The 19,138-nt window shown below is 46.1% G+C and overlaps 1 protein-coding gene across 1 annotated transcript in view; it reads left to right on the top strand.

The window, feature by feature from the left end:
• chodl (chondrolectin) overlaps positions 1 to 19,138 on the top strand; it is a 51,833-nt gene that overhangs the window by 8,093 nt on the left and 24,602 nt on the right. Inside the window, exon 3 of the mRNA XM_070892674.1 lies at positions 3,943 to 4,134. Coding sequence (XP_070748775.1) covers positions 3,943 to 4,134 — 192 coding nt within the window. The remainder of the gene's footprint in view (positions 1 to 3,942; positions 4,135 to 19,138) is intronic.

Raw genomic sequence — 19,138 nt, 5'->3', positions numbered from 1 at the left:
ATCTTATCGAAACATATAAGATTATGAGGGGGCTTGACAAGGTGGATGCAGAGAAGATGTTTCCACTGATGGGGGAGACTAGAACTAGGGGGCATGATCTTAGAATAAGGGGCCGCCCATTTAAAACAGAGATGAGGAGAAATTTCTTCTCTCAGAGGACTGTGGAATTCACTACCTCAGAGAGCTGTGGAAGCTGGGACATTGAATAATACAGAAATAGACAGTTTCTTAAATGATAAGGGGAGAAGGTGTTATTGAATGGCAGAACAGGCTTGAGGGGCTGTATGGCCTACTCCTGTTCCTATTTCTTATGTTCTTATGTTCTTATGACTTTTCCTGTGGCAGACAGCAGGGAGACTTGTCTGTACTTACCGCAATCAGACATTATTATCAATGAGAATGCTACCCGGTGATTGGTGGTCCAGGCCTACGTGGTTGCAACATAGACATCCGATTGCGGAAGACAGATCCCCGCACGCTGTGCAGCGAATGAAGGCCTCAGACCGGAATCGTATGTTGCTCTGGGACTTATTTCAGGTCGGATGCCTCTGTACGAAGGAAGCCTCCGACTTCAATTTCCCCCCACCCCCCCTTGTTTCCATCCCTCCAATCAGAGTTCCAGTTCTTCCACGGCACCGAATCAGTCCGAACCAAAGTTACAAACAAAATGATTTTATTCATGGTGCATTATCCCTCCTCCTCCTTGACCTCTGCCTTCTACACAGCCAAACAATAGGGAATTCAGGAGAAACCACTTTACCCGGAGTGTGGTCGGGATGTGGAACTGGCTAACACATGGAGTAGTTGAGGGGAACAGCATAGATGCCTTTAAGAGGAAGCTAGATAAACACGTGAGAATGAAATATTGATGGGGTTCGATGAAGAGGAGTGGGGAGGAGGCTTGCGTGGAGCATAAACACCGGCACGGACCAGTTGGGCAGAAAGCCTCAGTCTGTGCTGTACATACTTTCTGATACACTTGATCCCATACAACACATTTTCTCTGTTGTCCTGCTTAGTGGGGCTGTTCCACTCTAACCTTGTAGTCAGAACACATCTAGCATTGTCTTCTCTTTACACCTCCATTGCATTCCCTCTTGAGTTCTCCAAGGATCTATCCTTGGCTCCTTCCTCTTCCTCATCTATATCTGAACGGTCAGCTTCCACATGTAAGAAAGACTTGCATTAATAGAGCAACCACCAAATGCCCCGAAGCACTTTACAGCCAATGAAGTACTTTTTGAAGTGTAGTCACTGTTACAATGTAGGAAACGCGGCAGCCAATTTGCGCACAGCAAGCTCCCACATACAGCAATGTGATAATGACCAAGAGAATCTGTTTTACTGGTGTCGGTTGAGGGAGGAATATTGGCCCTAGGACACCGAGGATAACTCCCCTGCTCTTCTCTGAAATATTACCATGGGATCTTTAAAGTCCACTTGAGAGAGCAGACGGGGCCTCGGTTTAACGTTTCATCTGAAAGACTCCATCAGCACTGCACTGGAGTGTCAGCCTGCATTTTGTGTTCAAGTTTCTGGAGTGGGACTTGAACCCACAACCTTCTGACTCAGATGTAAGGGTGTTGATACTGATTAAATCCAGAATGACCACGTAGCTTGACCTCTGTGCTGTCAGACTGCTTGTCTGACACACGGTCATGAGCCGTAACTTCCTCCTAAACATTGGGAAGATCAAAGTCATTGTATTCCGTCCCTCCCACAAACTTGGCATCCTTGCCACTGACTCCTCCTTGGCCACTGTCTCTGGCGGAACCAGACTGTTCACTACCGTGGCACCCTGTTTGACCCCACACTGAGTTTCTGACCCCATATTCTCTCTATTGCTCGATCGCCTACAGCACTGCCCCATCCCAGCCCCTATATTAGCCAACCGCTGCTGAAACCCTTTTCATACCTTTCTCATTTACAGAATTGATTATTCCACAGCTCACCTAACCGGCCTCCCACTCTCTACCCACCATAAACCTGAGCTCATCCAAAACTCTGCGACCCATACTTCGATCCCTCTCTTCGATCCCTCTCATCCATCACAGTTATCCTCATTGACCTACGTTGGCTCAGTTCTCCAACATCTCACATTCTCATCCCTTGGTGTATATCTATCCATGTAACCTTGTTTAGCCCTGCTACGCCTCCCCACCGCTGCACTCTCCATTCCTCTGACTCAGCCTCTTGTGCATCCTGCCTCCCTTCACCAAACTAAACAGCAGTCATGCCTTCAGCTCCACTCTGGAATTCCTTCCTCCTGCCTCTCCACCTGCTCCTTTTTCCTTAAAGCCCCAGCTAAGCTTTTTGTTGCGTCTCTCGAAATCTTGCCTTCTTTGCTTCAGTGTCCATTTTCCATTACTCTTCTGTAACAGGCCTTGGGGCATTTTTCTATTCTATATAAATGCTAGTTGAAGCTGTAGGACCAACGTGATTTAAAAAATGCTGCGTGTCTGATTTAACTTTTCTATCCAGTCCTCGTTAACTGATTCTTTCCAAGGACCTCAATACACCAACAGCTACTTGCATTTATATTGCGCCTTTAACGGAGGAAACCATCCCAAGGCATTTCACAAGAACGATATCGATAAAAACATTTTTTGACACTGAGCCACAGAAGGAGATATGAGGACAGGTGACCTAAAACTTGGTCAAACAGGTAGGTTCTAAGGAGTGTCTTAAAGGAAGAAAGAGAGAGGTAGAGACGCGGAGAGATTTAGAAGGGAATTCCAGAGTTTAGGGCCCAGGTAGCTGAAGGCACGGCCGCCAATGGTGGAATGAAGAAATTCGGGGATGTGCAAGAGGCCAGAATTGGAGCAGTGCAGAGATCTTGGAGGGCTGCAGGGCTGGAAAAAAATTACAGAGTTAGGGCTCAATTTTCCCCAATGCCGTTTTTTTGCGTATTACAAAAGTTACGCATGTATCTTTTTGCCCCGACTACTCCAAAAAAATAACTTGCAAGTTTCTCCGTTCTAATTTTTAAAATTGGTGCCATGCAGCCAATTAGCTTCAGGGGCTGGAACCTAACATCTGAGACCCTTCTGCGCATGCATGAAAAAAAAAGGCGATTTTTACGTGACTGCTATTGGTGTGCATGCGCAGTACAGCTCCCAGTCTGCATTCGGCCATTTTTAAAGAGCCAGTTGTGCGTGAGAACTTTAATTCTCAGTGGAAAAATCGGAACTGCAATATGCAACGCAGCTCAAGGACCAAGAATTTCTCACAGGACGAAATGGAGGCCTTTGTTACTGTGATTGAGGCCAGATGGCAGGAGCTGGCCACCACAGAGGTCACATAAAAGTTTCACCAAAAGAAATGAAGAAACACTGGAACCAACTTGCAGAAGATTACTGTGCAATGGTGACCACCCTAGGTCTGGAGGCCAGTGCAAAAAGAAGAGGCAGGACCTTGGTCAAGTAGTTAGTGTAAGTAATATTTTCATTTATTCACTGGAATTGCAATTGTAAATGTGACCATCTGTATGTCCCACCCAACAGAAAGACACCCTCTCTAAAAAGTTATATTTTCATCTTTGCAGAGGAAGATGGCACACAACAAAAGGGAAAGAACTCGAACAGGAGGAGGCCCGGCAAATCTGCACCCACTGACACACTTGGAAGAGAGGGTCGCTGCTTTGAAGGGTCCTGCCTGGAGAAAAGCAACCACCACTGCACAAGCTGGGCCCACACTCGAGGGAGAGGTTAAATCCTGCAAATTCCAGTCTGGCTCTGCTACATGTTAAGTACTGCGTGGGCTAGCCTTGCTTCGGTTCATGGGGATGTCTCCGTCAGCTACGCTTCAGTTGATGCAATGTGCTATCATTCATCGTGGTCCTTCAAATGAGCCTGCGGCCTGCGCTGTGTGAGACTACTCATACCACCCACCCTGCCCCCTCCTCTGCTGCTAACCATTTGTCTGTTCTGTTATATTTTGCAGAACTTGAGGCCAACTCTGACGAGACTGAAACCGATGCAGAAGAAGATTCAGACACAGATGAGCCTGGAGGAGAACATCTTCCAATCCCACCTTCCAGACCAAGAGCATGGGGGTGAGGGGGAGGGGGAGGGGGAGGATGAAGCCCTCACTCTTATACTCACTCTGGAGGAGGTGCAGGTGCCGCCCGTTGAGGTGACAGGCCCTTTCCTGAGTGGTATGAGTGTTGGGACATTCGATGGTTTCACACAGTCCGAGGCTACGGGTCCCAGAGGGATGCAGCGAGCCACACCCATCTGCATCGCCCCTCTCTTTTGTGAAAACAGACGCAAAATATTCATTAAGAACCATACCCACATCTTCTGCCTCCACACACCGATTGCCCTCATGGTCTCAAATAGGCCCTACCCTTTCTTTAATTACCCTCTTGCTCTTAATATAGTTGTAAAACATCTTTGGGTTTTTCTTGATTTTACTTGCCAAGAATTGTTCATGCTCTCTCTTTGCTTTCCTAATATCCTTTTTGATCTCACCCCTGGACGTTCTATACTCCTCGAGAGATTCTGCAGTATTTAGCCCTCAATATCTGTCATAAGCTTCCCTTTTTTAAAAATCCTACCCTGTATGTTCCTAGTCATCCAGGGGGCTCTAGAATTGTTAGTCCCACCCTTTTATCTTTAAGGGTACATGTTTGGCCTGAGCCCTCCGGATCACCTCTTTGAATGTCTCCCACTGCTCAGACACTGGTTTACCTTCAAATAGCTGTTTCCAGTCCACTATGGCCAAATCACCTCTCAGCTTAGCAAATTTGGCTTTTCCCCAATTTAGAACTTTTATTCCTGGTCGCACCTAGTCCTTTTCCATAACTACCTTAAATCTAACTGAATTATGGTCACTCGCACCTAAATGCTCTCCCACTGATACCCCTTCCACCTGCCCAGCTTCATTCCCGAGAACTAAATCCAGAACCGCCCCCTCCCATGTTGGGCTTGCTACACGCTGGCTAAAAAAGTTCTTTTGAATGCATTTTAGGAATTCTGCGCCCTCTATATCCTTCACACTAATGTTGTCCCAGTTAATATTATGATAATCATTCTTTTATGTAGTCATTCTTCTGAGCATATAGTACAGCAGCCACTTGCCGAATGCAGATATGTGTTGCATGTTGAGAAATGGCGCACACATCCCCAGTTGTGGCCTTGAATGATCCAGATGCATAGAATGAAAGTGCAGCGGTAACCTTTACTTCAACTGACAAAGCAGTCCCCCTGACACTTCTAGGTTGCAGGTCTGCTTTTACCAACGCACAGATCTCAGTTACTACTTCTTTGCGGAAACGCAGCCTTCTCACAAAGTCTGGATCACTCAGGTGCAGGTATGAACGCCTGTCTCGATATACCCGAGGTGGGTAAGGCCTCCTTCCCATCATCCTATGTGCTCTGAGGTTCCTCATGCGATGATGTCGAATCAATCATCTCCTCCGCAGCATCGTCATGCAGAAGGCTTGCACAAGGTGTGGCATCGTCAATATTGCTCCCATAATTAAATTTTAGCTTTGCAAGAAGCTCAAAACAGCAGGACAAAGGATTTAAACCTTCTTTCCTCTCTCTCTCCCAAAGGTCGACACCCTAGTATGGTCCACACCCTGGTCTGCGTATGCGCAATAGGCTTGCTTAGAACGGCAAGCTAGGCATTCAATCAAGACATTTGGGGCAACGAAGTCTAATGCAATTTGTTAATTTTGGATTTTTTTTCAAAGTACCACCTCACCACCAACTGAACATCTCCTCACCGGGCTCGAGGGTCGGCCGGCAGAATCGCTCCCTCGCCCAGAGACGGCCTCGGTGTCCACCAGCCCACTGCCCCTCCACCCCCACCCCTGGCTTCTTTCGCAGCTGCTGTATGTATAAGGGTTGTCATCCCTTCAGTTCGGCTTCCACCGCAACTCCCCCGCCTCCACCTCCTCGAGCCCGGTGACGAGAGGGTCAGTGTTGGCGTGGTACTTTGAAAAAAATCAAAAATTAAAGAATTGCACTAGACTTCCATTTTCTTCCTTTTGACTTTGAAAAAATTAAGTTTTATGATGCATATTCTTTGCTTCCTTGTCACTCCTTCCAAAACTTTGCATAAAAATAACGGTGTCCTTCTGTCCCGCCTTTTTAATGTGCGCTGGTTTTTCTTCAGTGCCCAGAAGGTTTTTTTTGGGAGTGGTCACACACGCCGTCCTAGGACAAACGTAAGTTGACCAAACTTGCTTAAATTTGGAAAACTGGCGCAGAGATCAGGATACGACGCAAAAAAAATACTAACCTAAAAAAATTGTGACTGAGCTACGCTGGGGAACAAACTTTGGGGAAACTTGGATATTTTAATTTACTCCCAAAAAAAACGGCGGGGCCAAAAAAATGGCGCAGGTAACTGGGAAAATTGAGCCCATAGGGAGGGGCAAGGTCAAGGAAGGATTTGAAAACAAGGATGAGAATTTTAAAATCGAGGCATTGCTGGATCGGGAGCCAATGCAGCACAGGTGTGATGGGTGAGTAAGACTTGGTGCCTTTGAGAAGAAACTGAAAGCTTGTCGATGGTATATAGAAACATGGAAACATAGAAAATAGGTGCAGGAGCAGGCCATTCGGCCCTTCGAGCCTGCACCACCATTCAATATGATCATGGCTGATCATGCAACTTCAGTACCCCATTCCTGCTTTCTCTCCATACCCCTTGATCCCTTTAGCCATAAGGGGATGCAGGGAATCTCCGCAGAGGCAAAGAAAGGTATGTTTGCCTTTAATATAGTGCCTTCCAGGTTCCCTGGACTCCCAAAGTGTTGCAACGCCTATGGATTACTTTTGAAGCCTCGTCACTTGTTATGTGGGTAAACGCGGAGGTTAATTTCCACACAGGAAGGATCCCACAAAAAGGAGTGAGATATTCTACCAAAAAGCCAGCACAGGCACGATGGACCGAATGGCCGTCTTCTGTGCTGTATCGTTCTATGATTCTATGAATGATCAGTTGCCAGTTAATTCGTTTTAATGGTGTTGTCTGAATGACTAAAGATGGCCAGGACACTGGGAGGATTCCTTGATCCTCTTTGAAATATTGCCGTGGGATCTTTACATATCCACCTAAACAATGTATCTTCTAAACGACAGTGCCTTAGAAAATGCTCCACAATCTTCAATACTCAAATAAAGAGTCCGCATAGATCAGATGCTCAAATTCTAGAGTTTAAACTCAGCCTTCTGCCTTAGAAACAAGAATTGCTCTTCGAATGAGCCGGTGCAGACTCGATGGGTCGAATGACCTCCTGCGCTGTGCTATTCTATGATTCTATAAGAATTCTACCAGTGAGCCAAGCACAAAAAACCCCACTAAAGTTATTTCATCAGTCAAAGCAGTAAGGTAGAAATAACTCATGCCCAATGTTTATACTAAATGCCTTTAAAAGCAACATTTAAAACTGGTCTAGAAGATCAATATTAAGTTGCACATTAAGTATTAGAAGCAATTTTCTCTCTGAATATAATGACGGTCTTTAATACTGATGGTAGTTATGGTTCAATTCACAATGAATTGGCGGAGTGATACATAATCACACTGTCAATACAATAGCTATCGATGATGAGCAAATGGTTGATCAATACAATATTGACAGGCATGTTAACTTTGCTTTTTGTGTGAATTGTAAGAGAGAGTGTCCTTTCGACTCTCAGTTGCAATGGGCTATCAGAGAGAATTGCAATCTAAAGGGTGCATGAGTTGTTTGCATTCCAGTCATGGAGCTTTCACATCGAAAAGAAAAAATCTCCCTCATCAATTTGCTACCAATTTCCTAAATCACAGGGTTAGGCTTTTGTATATCGAATGAGTTGAAATTTGACAGTTTTGGGGCCTTTACCTTGTGAGTGCTGTGTAAATCAAAACAGCAAATTGCAATGTGCATCTTATTTAAGAAGTCTAATCGTCTGATTGAGAAATTGATGTAGAATTGGTGAGGCTGTATGGTTTAATGTCGATAGTCCAGCTGTTAAAAACTGAGTTGACTCATGCCTGGTACTGTGCAGCTTAGAGGTTATTTTCATCGCTGAGAAAGTTGGTTGAAGAGCAAAGGTCTGTGGCTCAGTGGGTAGCACTTTCACTTCTGAGTAAGAAGGTTGTTGGTTTGAATCCCGCTCCAGAGACTACAGCACAAGATCCAGGCCGACACTCCAGTGCAGTACTGAGGGAGTGTTGCACTGTTAGAGGTGTCGTCTTTCAGATGAGACATCAAACCGAGGCCTCACCTGCCCTCTCAGGTGGGTGTAAAAAATCCTGTGATAATATTTCAAAGAGCAGGGAGTTGTCCCTAGTGTCCTGGTCAATATTTGTCCCTCAGCCAACATCACTAAAAAAAATACATGATCTGGTCATTTACCTCATTGCTGTTTGTGAGACTTTGTCATAGTGCTGCATTTACAACAGTGGCTACACTTCAAAAACTTTAATTGGCTGTAAGGCACTTTGGATCCTCCTAAGGTTGTAAAAGGTGCTATGTAAATGCAAGTCTCCCTTTCTTTCGATAGATAGTGCCATGGTTGTACAAAATAGGTTAAAAGATGAGGTAAATGGTTATATGTTGAGAAGCTTGAGTATTAAGAGCTGTACGCTGCAGGAGGAGGGAGAAAGCAATGATTTTGAGTAGAAAATAGCGTGATAACTCTTGATTTCAACACAGCCAAGTTTACAGGGAGTAGTGAGAGTAAGTTGGATGACTATTTGAAGCTTAGAAAGAATGAGAGAAGGTGGTTCAGAGGAGCACCGAGTATAGTGGTGCAGGTAAAATAGATAGAGACAAAACAAAGGAGAAAGAGCTGAGGCTTTAGGTGAGAAGCACTGATCATCAGATTGCTTTTTCTTATTGGAGTGTGAGAGAATTAGTAAAAGAGCCTTCCTAGATATGTGAGCAGTATTCAAGTCTTGGGAATTCCAGGACTTTATAGAGAGTTAAGAATCATCGAAGAAAAGTGATGTTTTTGGAGCGAAGGAAGAGGCCAATCCTACTCGAGAGAGTTTCGGCAATGGGAGAAATGTGGTAGTTGTGGGAGACATGAAAACAATTATATCTTCAAATATCTGAAATGATCAATTCACTCCTGTCTGTGCATGTCTCAGTCCGCTATATACACAATACATCTGGCAATTGAACACGTGTCTCAGTCCTCTACATTTACAATTCCCATGGAAACAGAAGAAGGGGAGCAAAATAGACCGTGCAGTCCATCATGTTGGTCCAAAAAACCAATAGCCCTTAATTTTCCACCAGCCTTCAATCTTTATCCAATCCTACATGTTTCCACATTATCTGACTCCACTACCTCCCTCGTCAGTCTGCTCTAAACATTCATCACCTTCTGTGTAAAGTAATTCGATCAAAACTCTCTGGCCACCTCCTTCCTTCTAAATTGGAGCCCATGTCCTCTGATTGTGGAGCTTGTGGCAATTTTATTGGGGTTCAACTGATCTACCCTCAAGAGTGTTGAATACTTGAATATTACCCCTGAGACCTACTCTTCTTCAATCCCACAATCTTCACGCTCATCCCGTAGCTTAGTTTGGTTACCCTTTCTCTGAGATGCCTCCAATGCCCCGATATCTTTGCTGTAGTACAGAGGTCAGAGTTGCACACAGCACTCTAACTGTGGCCATACCAGTGCTTCTCCTCCTCCCTGCCCTTAATTTGGTATATTCTGCAATCTCAGATGCAACATAAGAACATAAGAAGTAGGAGCAGGAGTAGGCCATTTGGCCCCTCGAGCCTGCTTCGCCATTCAATAAGATCATGGCTGATCTGATCTTTGCCTCAACTCCACTTCCCTGCCCGCTCCCTATAACCTTTGACTCCCTTACCATTCAAAAACCTGTTTATCTCCACCTTAAATATATTCAATGACCCAGCCTCCACAATTCTCTGGGGCAGAGAATTCCAAAGTTTCACAACCTCTGAGAGAAGAAATTCCTCTCTATTTCCATTTTAAATGGGCGACCTCTTATTCTGAAATTATGCCCCCAGGTTCTAGATTCCCCCACGAGGGGAAACATCCTCTCTGCATCCACCCTGTCAAGCCCCCTCAGAATCTGATAGTTTTGTTTCTGTCTGCAACTCGAAACCATTGAACTGCACTGCAAACAGCAATGGCCTTGCACTGATCTCTCGGGGAACCCCTGGTAGTGAGCCTTTACCATACCTCTCAACCGTTCCATTTTAACCAAGACACTCCTGACATTCGACATGTCCACAGTGGCATGTAAGCTGGCAAAGCCTTCTCTTTAGCCAATTGTGCAGAAAACTGTGCTTCCCTCTCCCCTGCCCTTAGCCCTATGTAAGGTTTACACACTTTCAAAGGCACAGGAAGAGGCCACAAACTAAAAATGATTTTGAACAATCTTTTGGGACTGTCTGGGCAAGGGAGGAAAAGGCGATAGGTGGTGACTCATCACCGATTAAAAACAATCTCTGCGATCAAGAGCCTGACCCGTTTATGCATCAAAACAAACGGATTGATACAATCCCACCGAGGAGCCCCTGGATTGATTGGCCGGAGGGGGAAAACAGTTCCCTCTAGAGACTACAAGTCTGCAAGAAACCAGGACAACAAAGGATCCCACAAGGCATGCATTTTTGGAGAACGGGGCACTTAAGATAAGGAGTTATCTTTTGCCCTGTCGACTCCGTGTGCAAATTGTGGACATCCAGGCCCATCACCGCAGTTAGTCAAACGGATTACCACAAACAACGGAACCGATCCAGACACATTAATGGAAACCCCAGCTCAGTGGGATATTTATTGATAAAATGGATACATATACACGAGCTGGGAGCAGCCCGGGGCGAACGAAAAGGAATGGACGAACACAGAAGAAACTGAAGAGAAGAGAACAACCAGAAGAGGGAACACCGAAGAGGAACAACCGGTGACGGAACCAACGACCACGAACCTACATTCTACGGTTACAGCAACTAACTGGACGGGTGATTGTAGGTCTTCGGTCAATTCTCTCATTGAAGTCGTGCTCTGTAATTTTTAGTTCGTTTTTGCGTAATAAAACTGACAGTTGGGTTAAGCCTGAACTTTGTGTCACATGTAATCCTTTTCTGTAATTCCCGAGGTCTACGAATCAAGGAACATCCTGAACCTACCCCCCAACCTTAATCCGGGCTTGAATTCCCAACAACCAGCTTCAAAAGGAATCCTCCACCCCAGCAATGAGCCGGCACTCTGCCTCAAATTAATCTGACGCTCTACTTACCAGTGTAGAGATGAGTGCTTCTTGCCAGAATGATTGAGGAAGGACATTAAAGAAATTCCCACACAGTTAACCGTCAGGAACAGAACTAATTGGGGGAGGGGGGGAACTCATTAGTTAAGCGGAGAGACTGGCAATAAATACTTAGCGCTGTTGCAAAATGACCAGCATTAGAGAGAGTGAGAATGAGATGGCTTTCGAAATAGTGGTCAGGTTGGGAGAGTGTTTTAAAATGAGGACTTTGGACATATATTGCTTTGTGATTTACAGCTTCCACCCTCTGCCATTTGTTTTGCTGAAACGCATCATTTATTTTATGGCAATGCACCTAATGGAATATAAGAGGCAATCCACAGCTCCCAACAGGAACAGAGCCCGCAGGGAGCGAGTGTCCGTCCTTTAAAATGAGTGCCCAGACAATCACAGCTCAGGTACCCCTGATTTCCCGTGATGTGCACCCGACAGCTGTCACTCCATGCTGGGAGCCCCGAATCAGCCCTGCCTGAGTCGCTGGAAACATTCTCACAGAATTTTACATCATCGTCATCATCATCATCATCATAGGCAGTCCCTCGAAATCGAGGAAGACTTGCTTCCACTCTAAAAGTGAGTTCTCAGGTGACTGAACAGTCCAATACAGGAATTACAGTCTCTGTCACAGACAGTGGTTGGAGGAAAGAATGGGTGGGGAGTCTGGTTTGCCGCACGCTCCTTCCGCTGCCTGCGCTTATTTTCTGCACGCTCTCGGTGACAAGACTCGAGGTGCTCAGCACCCTCCCGGATGCTCTTCCTCCACTTAGGGCGGTTTTTGGCCAGGGACTCCCAGGTGTCGGTGGGGATGTCGCACTTTATCAGGGAGGGCTTTGAGGGTGTCCTTGAAATGTTTTCTCTGCCCACCTGGGGCTCATTTGCCGTGTAGGAGTTCCGAGTAGAGCGTTTGCTTTGGGAGTTTCGTGTCGGGCATGCGGATGATGTGGCCTGCCCAATGGGGCTGATCGAGTGTGGTCAGTGCTTCGATGCTGGGGATGTTAGCCTGAGCGAGAACACTGACGTTGGTGCGCCTGTCCTCCCAGGGGATTGCATAGCACAGAAGGAAGCCATGCGGCCCATCATGCCTGTGCCGGCTCTTTGGAAGAGCGATCCAATTAGTCCCACTCCCCCGGGCTTTCCCCACAGCCTTCATGAATGGGATACAGTTCCATTGATACTGACTTCCATCGGAACAAACGAAGAAAGACCAAAATCAAGTTCGCCTTCTACCATCCTGGGATTCGCACGATACAACGATAGTGGAATTGTTGACTAACCATAACAATAAATCTCTAGCACTCAGTCTACACCAGTCTACAACAGACCCAGACATGAGGAGAGGGAACCCCCAGTGGTGGGGAGCTTTGGAAACCACAGGTCTGAAGCTTCGATTTTTCACTGCCTTTCGTTATTTCACCCAATCAGCCATTCCTCGTGCGCAAACCTTGACAATTAAATACTTGACCATGATGGAAGGAGGTTGTATCCTGTCCTCAGCCAATGCTCTTACATCCCTACAATTCCCAACACACATTGTTGGATAGGAAGCAGGAACAGGAAATCCTGTCTGATTTATTTTTCCTTCCCTGGATCAGGAAAACTAAGACCAGTTCGAGCACCCCAACTGAGGTCAGTTAATTCAACCCAGAGCAGGAATCAAATCCCGAACCTTCCTAGTTGGAAAGGCTCAGCACGTTTAGAGCATTGGGGATAGGAATAGGCCATTCAGCCCCTTGAGGCTGAGATCGGTAGATTTTTGTTTGATAATGTTATCAAGGGATGTGGAGGAAAGGCAGGTAAATGGAGTTGAGGTACAGGACAACCATGATCCAATTGAACAGCGGAACAGGCTCAAGCGGCTGAATTTTTAAAATCCGTTCCTGGGATGTGGGCGTCGCTGGCAAAGCCGGCATTTATTGCCCATCCCTAATTGCCCCTTGGGAAGGTGGTGAGCCACCTTCTTGAACCGCTGCAGTCCGTGTGGTGAAGGTGCTCCCACAGTATTGTTAGGGAGGGAGTTCCAGGATTCTGACCCAGCGACGATGAAGGAACAGCGATATATTTCCAAGTCACAGTCTAAGGATAAGGGGTAAGCCATTTAGGACCGAGATGAGGAGAAACTTCTTCACTCAGAGAATTGTGAACCTGTGGAATTCTCTACCACAGAAAGTTGTTGAGGCCAGTTTGTTAGATATATTCAAAAGGGATTTAGATATGGCCCTTACGGCTAAAGGGATCAAGGGGTATGGAGAGAAAGCAGGAATAGGGTACTGAGGTGCATGATCAGCCATGATCATATTGAATGGTGGTGCAGGCTCGAAGGGCCGAATGGCCTACTCCTGCACCTATTTTCTATGTTTCTATGTTTCTATGTGTGTGGCTTGGAGGAGAACTGGCACGTGATGGTGTTCCCATGCGCCTGCTGCCCTTGTCCTAGGGGGTAGAGGTTGCGGGTTTGGGAGGTGCTGATGAAGAAGCCTTGGCGAGTTGGTGCAGTGCATCTTGTAGATGGTACACACTGCAGCCACGGTGTGCTGGTGATGGAGGGAGGGAATGTTTAAGGTGGTGGATGGGGTGCTAATCAAGCTACTTTGTCAGAGTGTGCTCCCATTGAGCCAAGGTACGAAGGGACATGGATCAAAGACGGATAAATGGGGTTGGGGTACAGATCAGTCATCATGTGATTGAATGGTGGAACCAGCTCGAGGGGCTGAATGGCCTCCTCCTGTTCCTGGTTCCTAAAACTGGCAGACTGAATGGCTCCCTATTACAGGAGCCGCCCAAATTTTTAAAATTTCACTGAGCAGAAAATTACAGGCTGGCATGCACAGAAATGGAAAAACCCAGTCAGGAACTACAGGAGTGAAAACAGGAGGAAAGAATGATGGCATGATACAGCATGGCAGCAGGCCATTCGGCCCATCGTGCCTGTTTGAAAGAGCTATCCAATTAGTCCCACACCCCCTGCTCTTTCCCCACAGCCCTGCACATTGTTGCTTTACAAATAAATAGCCCTTTTGAATATATGTATCCAATTCCCTTTTGAAGGTTACTATTGAATCTGCTCCCACCGCCCTTTCAGGCAGAGCGTTCCCGATCACAACAACGCGCTGTGTAAAAAATATTCATCTCCCCTCTGGCTTTTTTTTGGTCCATTATCTTAAATCTGTGTCCTCTGGCTACCGACCCCACTGCCAGTGTAAACAGTTTCTCCCCATCTACTCTATCAAAACCTCCTCCTCATTTTGAAAGAAAAAAGAAAGGCGTGAATTTATATAGCGCCTGGACGGCTCGAAGCGCTTTACAGCCAATGAAGTACTTTTGGAGTGTAGGTGCTGTTGTAATGTGGGAATAAATACGGAAAAATGTAGGAACAGGAATAAAGTAATTTTAAAAAAAGCAAAGTTTTTCTCTGCAGACAGTGCTGAGCTGTAGGGGAGGTACTGCAAGTGCTCCTTGCTATGAGTTTGCAGGAGTGCTGAAGACTGGCATTGGGTGGATGGCTGATGATGGTCTATGATGCTCGCAGCTTGTCTCCTGTATAAAAACAGCAGCCCCGGAGCACAGCAGCCTGGGTGCTTGCAAGGGGGAGGAGAGGAGTGAAAGAGGAGGAGGAGGAGGAGGACAGAGAAGGACAGAGAGAGCCGGAGTGCAGGCTGTTCTGGGTGTGCGGAATCGGCGGTAACTTGCGCCTCCTGCTCTGCGCCGCTCACTCTCTTCCTGCGGATTCTGCCTTTGCGACTTATCCGCGCGGAGCCCTTAATTTGCGGTGCATTTGTTGCGCCCACCTTGAGTTTGCATTGAATCCTTATGTTTTTGCAGGACCGCTAATTTGCATTACGCCTTTATTGCGGGAACCCTGGTTTAAAATTGCATCTCTTTTTGCGGGAACCCTGCATTGCATTGCACTTTTATTGTTGCAAAGAGCCCTAATTTAGCGGTAGACTTTTTTTTTCTGCTGGTACCTTGAATTGCATTACACCTTTTTTTTTGCGGAGTTTCTCCGAGTAGCACTGCGCCCCATATTGCACCCCCCTTTCCTCCGCTGCCCCGATGCTACCGCTCCAGGCGCTGGTCAGTCGGATGCTGATGTTGATGCTGAGCGGATTCCTGGCCATTGGTTCCGGAACCCGGGTCTTGAGTGGTGAGTACTGTCCCATTCTCATCCCTTTACGCTGTGTGTGTGTGTGTGCGCACGGTGTGAGGTAAAGTGAGGTTAGAGTAACACAGCACAGGACAATGCTTATCTGTAACATTAAAATGTTCATTTTAGTGTGTGTTTGTTACTCTCTGTGCATATGTTTGTAATTCCATCCATATGATTTACTCTGGGGTAGGCCATCCTTAAAGTCAGCCCTGGCTTAGTGGGCAGCACTCACTCTCTCGCCTCTGGGTCAGAAGGTTGTGGGTTCAAGTCCCACTCCAGAGACTTCAGCACATCAATCCAGGCTGGCACTCCAGTGCAGTTCTGAGGGAGTGCTGCACTGTTGGATGAGACGTTAAACTGAGACCCCGCCTGCTCTCTCAAGTGGGCGTAAAAGATCCCACTATTTCGAAGAAGTTCTCCCTTTTGCCTTGGCCAATATTTATCGCTCAATCAACATCACTAAGATAGATGATCTGGTTATTATCGCATTGCTGTTTGTGGGAACTTGCTGTGTGCAGATTGGCTGCTGAGTTTTCCTGCATTAAAACAGTGACTACACTTCGAAAGTACTTCATTGGCTGTAAAGCGCTGTAAGATGTCCTGGGCTTGTGAAAAGTGCTGGATAAATGCAAGTTCTCTCTTTATTGCTGTGATATCATTGCTGGGTCTTACTGCAGTTGTACAGGGCCTTGGTGAGGCCCCACCTGGAATATTGTGTACAGTTTTGGTCTCCTAATCTGAGGAAGGACATTCTTGCTATTGAGAGAGTGCAGCGAAGGTTCACCAGACTGATGCCCGGGATGGCAGGACTGACATATAAAGAAAGACTGGATCGACTAGGCTTATATTCACTGGAATTTAGAAGAATACGAGGGGATCTCATAGAAACATATAAAATTCTGACGGGATTGGACAGGCTAGATGCAGGAAGAATGTTCTCGATGTTGGGGAAGTCCAGAACCAGGGGTCACAGTCTAAGGATAAGGGGTAAGCCATTTAGGAGCAAGATGAAGAGAAACTTCTTCACTCAGAGTTGTTAACCTGTGAAATTCCCTACCACAGAAAGTTGTTGAGGCCAGTTCATTAGATGTATCCAAAAGGGAGTTAGATGTGGCCCTTATGGCTAAAGGGATCAAGTGGTATGAAGAGAAAGCAGGAATGGGGTGCTGAAGTTGCATGATCAGCCATGATCATATTGAATGGTGGTGCTGGCTCAAAGGGCCGAATGGCCTGCTCCTGCACCTGCTTTCTATGTTTCTATGTTTCTACAATGTAACTTACCTGGTCAGCAACGCAATTGGAAAATCTCGGGCGTGTCATCATCATCATAGGCGGTCCCTCGTATCGAGGATGACTTGCTTCCACACTGAAAAGGGATGAGTTCACAGGTGTTTGAATGAAAGACCAAATATTCCTGGTCCTGAACTACATCCTGAAGGGTGGAAGATGTCTGTGCGTTGATTTTTTTAACACGTGGTGGTCGTTGCACACGGGCTTGACAGAGCTAGGTCTTGGTCCAGTGGCAAGGATTAACCAGGATGACTGGAGACCTGCTCTGTTACACGCACGTAGTACGCACACATATCGCAGTGTGGGCTGGCCCGTGCTGCCCCTGGGCCCTCGCCTCTTCTGGGCCCCAAACTCTCGCCACTCCTGGGTCCCGATCGCGTCGCTTTACGATCACTCGCCGCTCCCTCGCTCCAACCTCGCCGCTCGTGCTGTACCTTCCTGCGCTCCAATCTCGGGCATGCACCCGGAATATTGCTCCCTATGTGTATTGTCCCTCATGGTGTGTGTATGTATTTACATATGTATGTAGATCTATGAGTGTGCGGATCGCCCTCTCTGTACGTCTGTCTGGGGTAATTTGAGCCTAACCGCATTTCTCTTTGTGTGTCACTCTTACTCTTTATATGTGTGCGTTTCTCTCTCTGTGACACTATCTGGGTATGTCTATCTTACTCTATATGTGTGTGTGTTTCTCTGTGACACTATCTGGGTGTGTCTATTTTACTCTATATGTGTGCGTTTCTCTCTGTGACACTATCTGGGTATGTCTATCTTACTCTATATGTGTGTGTGTTTCTCTGTGACACTATCTGGGTGTGTCTATATTACACGATATGTGTGCATTTCTCTCTCTGTGACACTATCTGGGTGTGTCTATATGACTCTATATGTGTGCGTTTCTCTCTCTGTGACACTATCTGGCTGTGTCTATCTTACTCTGTATATGTGTGCGTTTCTCTGTGACACTATCTGGGTGTGTCTATATTACTCTGTGTGTGTGTTTCTGTCTCTGTGACACTATCTGGTATGTCTATCTTACTCTATATATGTGTGCGTTTCTCTGTGACACTATCTGGGTGTCTATCTTACTATATATGTGCGCGTTTCTCTCTATGTTACTATCTGGGTATCTATCTTACTATATATGTGTGCGTTTCTCTCTCTGTCACTGTCTGAGTGTGTCTATATTACTATAGGTGTGCACATTTCTCTGTCCCTGTGGGTATGTGTGTACGAGTATCTCTATCTTACAATATATGTGCACAGTTCTCTCTCTATCACCCATATCTCTATCTTTGTCTCTGTCTTGCTGTCTATTTTCTGTGTGATAAACGTTACAAGTCTCACTCCATCTAACCCCAGACAGTCCCCGGTTACCCGCATGGCTCACTTCTCTTGTTTTCTCCTGCTTTGGCTCTCGTTCCCTTCCTGGTTTATTTTTTGTTCGCGAAAAGTACACTCTGCCGTAAAACAGCTCTACAATCCACCCCCCCACCTCCCCCCTCACCCCCACTCCTTTATTCTCAGGAGACCTCTCCCAATGGGGAACTACAGCTGGTTGGATCAGGAGTGTAATTTATAACCTTGCCCGTCACAAATCACTGACATGCCAAGCCTTTCTGCTGAAAAGAAAAAATGTTCTCCACTGTCAGTGTGACTTATGAGGGGAACATAATATCGGCTTAAAATCATCGTAATTTGACATGAGTTCACATTTAGATATATCTAGATGTGTCATTTTCTGTTGGCAATTAAAAAAAAATTCTAGTCACTGGATAAAGCACTTTAACAATTTGACATTTATATTGCAGTGTTCCTGACTTTACAGTGCTTTAATGGCTAGTTCTGAGCGGGGTAATTATGGAGTTGGCTGCGGTACACAATATAATTTATCCTGAAATATATCACGTCATATTTACCAGTATTTACAATAAAGCTGGGCCATACCGATGGCGGACATCCGCGGTTCAGTAATTGTGCTCACGCATCCTCCATTTCCATCGCTCCACTATCGGCGGTCAGGCCTTCTGCTGGCTCGACCCCAAGCTCTGGAATTCCCTCCCTAAACCTCGCCGCCTCGCTACCTCTCCCTCCCTCTCTTTTAAGAGGCTCCTTAAAACATACCTCTTTGACCAAGCTTTTGATCGCCTGCCCTAATTTCTCTTAATGTGGCAAGATGTCAAATTTTGTTTGATAACGCTCCTGTGAAGTGCTTTGGGACGTTTTACTGCATTAAATTGGGCTATATAAATGCAAGTTGCTGTTGTTGGCCACTTCTTGAGCCACTTAAGTAAGTTTTGGTCACCTTACTTAAGGAAGGATATACTAGCTTTGGAGGGGGTACAGAGACGATTCACTTGGCTGATTCCGGAGATGAGGGGGTTACCTTATGATGATAGATTGAGTAGACTGGGTCTTTACTCGTTGGAGTTCAGAAGGATGAGG

Source organism: Pristiophorus japonicus, chromosome 11 (assembly GCF_044704955.1).
Source record: "Pristiophorus japonicus isolate sPriJap1 chromosome 11, sPriJap1.hap1, whole genome shotgun sequence".
In the NCBI taxonomy this organism is placed as follows: Eukaryota; Metazoa; Chordata; class Chondrichthyes; family Pristiophoridae; genus Pristiophorus; species Pristiophorus japonicus.
The sequence above is the reverse complement of the archived record's forward strand: the minus strand, read 5'-3'. Positions and strand labels throughout refer to the sequence as shown.